This window comes from Hyla sarda, chromosome 6, assembly GCF_029499605.1.
Source record: "Hyla sarda isolate aHylSar1 chromosome 6, aHylSar1.hap1, whole genome shotgun sequence".
Classification (NCBI taxonomy): Eukaryota; Metazoa; Chordata; class Amphibia; order Anura; family Hylidae; genus Hyla; species Hyla sarda.
In genome coordinates this window covers 208,829,817-208,835,474 of record NC_079194.1, presented here as the reverse complement: position 1 = coordinate 208,835,474, position 5,658 = coordinate 208,829,817, and the positions used below count along the sequence as shown (strand labels likewise).

General features: G+C 37.0%; 1 protein-coding gene across 2 annotated transcripts in view; it reads right to left on the bottom strand.

Moving 5' to 3' along the window:
* Positions 1-954: 954 nt before the first annotated feature.
* The window catches only part of HEATR3 (HEAT repeat containing 3), a 45,691-nt gene continuing 40,987 nt past the window's right edge, over positions 955-5,658 (bottom strand). For both annotated transcript variants that reach the window (XM_056526341.1, XM_056526342.1), the window contains exon 14: positions 955-2,631. In XM_056526341.1, the coding sequence (XP_056382316.1) occupies positions 2,503-2,631 (129 nt within the window). In that variant the 3' untranslated portion in view covers positions 955-2,502. The remainder of the gene's footprint in view (positions 2,632-5,658) is intronic.

Sequence of the window (5,658 nt, the reverse complement as noted above, 5' to 3'; positions counted from 1 at the left end):
TGCTATATTATAATATATATTATATATATATATGTAGATGCAAATCATAAAATGTTGCAGTATCTTGTAATACCTTTTTTATTGGACTAACAGCATTTTGTAGAGAAGCTTTCGGGATTCCTCCCTTTAACAAGTCCAAAGCGAATCTAAGCTCACAAGCAGAAGACACAGGTTACATCTCACAAATATGCAGGGGTTAATTGGCAATTTTTTTGCCAAATTTTACATCCCAGAAGATTCTGCTGGAAAAAAAAAAATCACAAAATATTCCATGGTTACAAGTGCCCAGACAAGCGATAACTGTGTAAAACATTTCTGAGCTTAAAGGGGTATTCCAGGCAAAAGCTTTTTTTTATTTATCAACTGGCTCCGGAAAGTTAAACAGATTTGTAAATTACTTCTATTAAAAAATCTTAATCCTTCCAATAGTTATTAGCTTCTGAAGTTTTCTGTCTAACTGCTCAATGATGATGTCATGTCCAGGGAGCTGTGCATGATGGGAAAATATCCCTTGCATGATGGGAAAATATCCCCATAGGAGCTGGACAGCTCCCGGGACGAGAGTCATCAGAAAGCAGTTAGACAGAAAACAGCAACTCAACTTCAGAAGCTAATAACTATTGGAAGGATTAAGATTTTTTTAATAGAAGTAATTTACAAATCTGTTTAACTTTCCGGAGCCAGTTGATATATAAAAAAAAAAAAGTTTTTGCCTGGAATACCCCTTTAAATGTGAGTGCAGGTGCAGTGACATATTATATATATATATATATATATATATATATATATATATATATATATATATATATATATACATATACATATACATATACATATATATATATATATATCACTGCACCTGCACTCACATTTAAGCTCAGAAATGTTTTATACAGATATCGCTTGTCTGGGCACTAGTAACCATGGAATATTTCGTGTGATGTTTCCGGCAGAATCTTCTGGGATGTTGGTGCAAAAAAAACATAAGTGGCGTGAAAATGAATTTTCACATATTTTCATAGTAGCACAAAAGACCTTTGAAAATGTGAGGAGAAAAAAAAAAAAAAAAGGTTTGAATATATCGCTGGAACAGAAATGACAGCAGTTTTTGAGAATCTCCCCCAGAGAGTGAGGGAGCGGACCTGTCTAGCATGAAGTGGATCCATGACGTAGGTGATGACCAGTGGACACACCAGGACTGGTATGTATCCCAGGAGACAGGGGGGCAGTTTTTTTTTTCTTTTTCTGTATGAAATACTGAAAAAAAAATTATGAAAGCAATTGCAAAACCTTTTGGTTTTGCATGTTTTACAACATATGAAAAGTTTTTATATCTGACAGTGCCCATTTCCATGGGATTTTCATGTATCCTTATTGGTGCTGTGACTGCACCCACAGCACTTTAGGTGTAGCTTTTTACCCTACATGTGTACACCTCACTGCCCCTTATGTGACCCTGAGGAGGCCAAAACGCATAGAGCGACACATTATTGTGGTGTAGTAGATTCGATACATATTGGCGCCCTACTGACTATATGTATAACTTTTACATTTGGTGTAGGGCCGACTATTACATTCAAACCACTATACTACACTATGTGTTAATTAGGTGGGTTTTATCCTGTTGACTATTAAGAGTTATGTTTTATGCACTCCTACCAGCTAGTTTTCGCTCTAGATCATGCTCAGAGCTAAAGCGTCAAAAAAGGCAGCGCTGATCCTTCTCCTTCCCTCATCCCTCCCTGCTTTGAATGATGTACAGGACTCCTTTTCCAGCATTAAGCCCTGCACCACAACCAGTAAGATTGGGGGGGGGGGGGGCATCTCATGGCTCAGCACAGCCTTTAACACTTCAGCTTCCCTTTACAATTTTTTGGACAATTTATTTATACTACTTTTTGTATGTTTTATAGACTTTAAATATTAGGCAGTACTTCTATTTCTCGGTAGGTTGCAACAATGTAAGTCATTCTGTGTTATGACAGTTTTTGCTACTTCTTACATTTCTGTTGTATCCCACGGTAAACAAGTCATTGAACACGTTCTTCTACCGACTTTACTGATTATAAAATATCAGTATGTTAAGATAGACCTGTCCTTGATGATGGCTCATTGTAAAAGTCCTATGATTTTCATGACATCGTCGCTTGCCAGCGATTGCGCTGCTATGTATCATTGTGCGTTTTGAAAGACATTTCCAGGCAGCTACATGAAAAGTGCACATTTATTTCACAGTCCAACAGAGGAGAAACCCATTGTATGTTTTGTTTTTTCAAGAGAGAAAAGGCAAAACCCTTGGACTTAATTATCAACTTTAAATTCAGATTTTGTACTATTTATTCAGGAACCCAATGTACAGATGCTGGACAAAGTACTTAAAGTTCTGTAGTTTTATGAAACAATAAAAAAAAAAAAAAAAAAAAAAAAAAAAAAAAGTATCAGTCCAAGCTTTGCCTTCTGTGTGCAAATGTCTCTAACTTGACATACATGGAATTTTTCCTTTCAAATTTTTTTCTTATGTTTTTTATCTACAGTTTCAAGGTAAGCTATGAACCGCCTGAGATTGGTTCTTACATTATCCAGGACACATAACTGGTCAGTACTGTATTTCTCTCGGCCTTCTTTACGAATCTGTGTAAGGCAAAAAACATGTAGGACAAAATAATTTATTAGTTCCAGATATACCTCTGGACATCTGATGATGTGTACAGGTAACTGTTACCTATTCTGTATAACCAATCATATAACCATGTAAACATTCAAGTATAGATTTTAAAGAGATTTAAAACATGTCATGCAGACCCACATGATTCGCTAAATCTAGCCGAAGTGGTAGCATGCTTCACTCCCCATCTTGGTGCACAATCCCTTTGTTTGCAAACGTTGCGCTCCATAGACTATAAATGGAGCCAGTCTCCTGCAGTTAGCGCCCAGCTAGGGAGTAAAGCTTGGTGCTAGCTTAGCACTAGGACCCTGACCAATCAAAACTTGTCAAAGGGTATTTTTTTTTATAACAGTAACACTTTAATGTGGCTTAGTTGACTCAGGACTGAAAATATACATAAAAAGTCAAGTAAATATGTAAGCTACTGTTCTAATAAAGTTAAACAATGGCTTACATTTAACTTGCATTATAACCTAGGGCTGTATTCAATATTCTGCTTGTTACTACTGCCAACAGGCTGCTCCCAGACACATCACTGATAGTTTTTATTTTATATCATTTATAGATATAAATCAGGCCATTCCTCTTTGCACCCAACAAAATAACCATTATTTACATTTTTCAATTCCATAGAACCACATTGATCTGTGTACTCTGCGCTTGAAGGATAAAGCCTGGTTCAGCCAGGCTCTATCAATCACAGAGCCGGGACCAGCATGGATGCTGAGGTAAGCCCTCCGGCTACCTCCACAGTGGATCTCCCCCAACCCCCCCCCCCCCCCCCCACGTTTGCGAAATCGCAGGGGGCGATCCACCCCACTGGACCACCAGGGATGGTTCAAATGTCCCTTTAGACGCCGCTGTCAACTTTGACAGCAGCGATCTAAACTGTTAATAGCCGGCCGCAGCAAATCGGCCGCATCTCGGCTATTAACGGCGGCCCCCAGCTGCAGGAATCAGCTGGGGGCCGGCCGGTATGGCCTGGGCTCGAGTCGGGAGCCCGCGCCATACACCGCTTGCAGTCTCAGGATGAGCTGGCCCGTCCTTAGACGGCAATCGGTTAATGGTGGACATCGGCATGATTGCTGCTGTCCACCATTATCCATGAGGCCTGATCACTGTCGGTAGACACAGTGATTGTGGTGTTGTGCCTCTAGGGGTTAAGATGACCACCCAAAATTACACAATGCTCTTCTAGGGGGATGGTCTTCTCAAAGACTACATAATAAATGTTAGAACTGACAAACACAGGAAATCTGGTATGGAAAAGGAAGGGGTCTTCTCAAAGAGGTGATCTTTTCAATATGTTTCACTGTATCACACACTTTTCAATGTTTAGCAAATTAGGATCCATCCACACTAAAGAAAATTTTGTTAAAAATATACCATATTTATCGGGGTATACCACACACCGGCCTATAACACGCACCCTCATTTTACCAAGGATATTTGGGTAAAAAAAGTTTTTTACCCAAATATCCTTGGTAAAATGAGGGTGCGTGTGTGCGCATGTGTATACCCAGATACACTGTTTCTGACCCCGCAGAAGCCACCAGGAAAGGCAGGGGGAGAGTGGCCGTCGCTGCCCACTTCTCTCCCCCTGCATTTCCTGGGGTCTAGAGCCCTGCTGCCACCGCTTCTCTCCCCCTAGCTGTTGCCGGGGTCGGGTCTGCGCTGCTTCTGGCTCCAGTCGCGTCACTCGTCATTGCGCCTCGCAGCGCATCGCAACGACGCATAGACTCCACACCAGAGCCAGAAGCAGCGCAGACCCAACCCCGGCAACAGGTAATCATAAAACCGCAGATGGGGGAGGTAATGGGTAGCGGCGCCGACATCCAGGGGGAGAGAAGCGGCGGCAGCAGGGCTCTAGACCCCAGGAAAGGCAGGGGAGAGAAGCGGGCAGCGACGGCCTCTCTCCCCCTGCCTTTCCTGGGGGCTTCTGCGGGGTCAGAAAAAACGGGGGGGGGGGATGGGGGAGGTAATGGGGCAGTGGCGCCGGCAGTCTCTGGACCCCAGGATAGGCGGGGCAGAGAAGCCGGCAGCGACGGCAGGTCTCTGGACCTGCAAAAGCCGCTGCAGTTCACTGATTTAAAGCACCCGCTTTAAATCCTTGAACTGCAGCGGCTTATCGGTGTATTACACGCAGATAGACTTTAGGCTAAAAATTTTAGCCTAAAAAATGCGTGTTTTATGCCGATAAATATGGTAAATTTATCTGGAAATGTCTATGTAATGCCAGCAGGGACTGAAGGGTAGTGAACTGGTGTATGGAGTCTTTATAAGCAACGCAATTTTTCTAAGAAAAAAAGTATGCAAAGTAGCTCTCCTCTATATAATATATATAATATATATAATATATATATATAATATATATAATATATATAATATATATAATATATAATTATATAATATATATATATATTATATATATAATAATATATATATTATATATAAAATATATATATATATATATAAAATATATATATATATATAAAATATATATATATATATAAAAATATATACTATATAATATAAAAATATATACTATATATATAAAATATATATATAATATATAAAATATATATATATATATAAAATATATATATATATATAAAATATATATATATATATATAAAAATATATATATAATATATAAAATATATATATAAATATATATAAAATATATATATATAATATATATAAAATATATATATAATATATATATAAAATATATATATATATATATATAAAATATATATATATATATATATAAAATATATATATATATATATATAAAATATATATATATATATATATAAAATATATATATATATATATAAAATATATATATATATATATAAAATATATATATATATATATAAATATATATATAGTATATATAAAATATATATATATATATAAAATATATATATATATATAAAATATATATATATATATAAATATATATAATATATATAAATATATATAATATA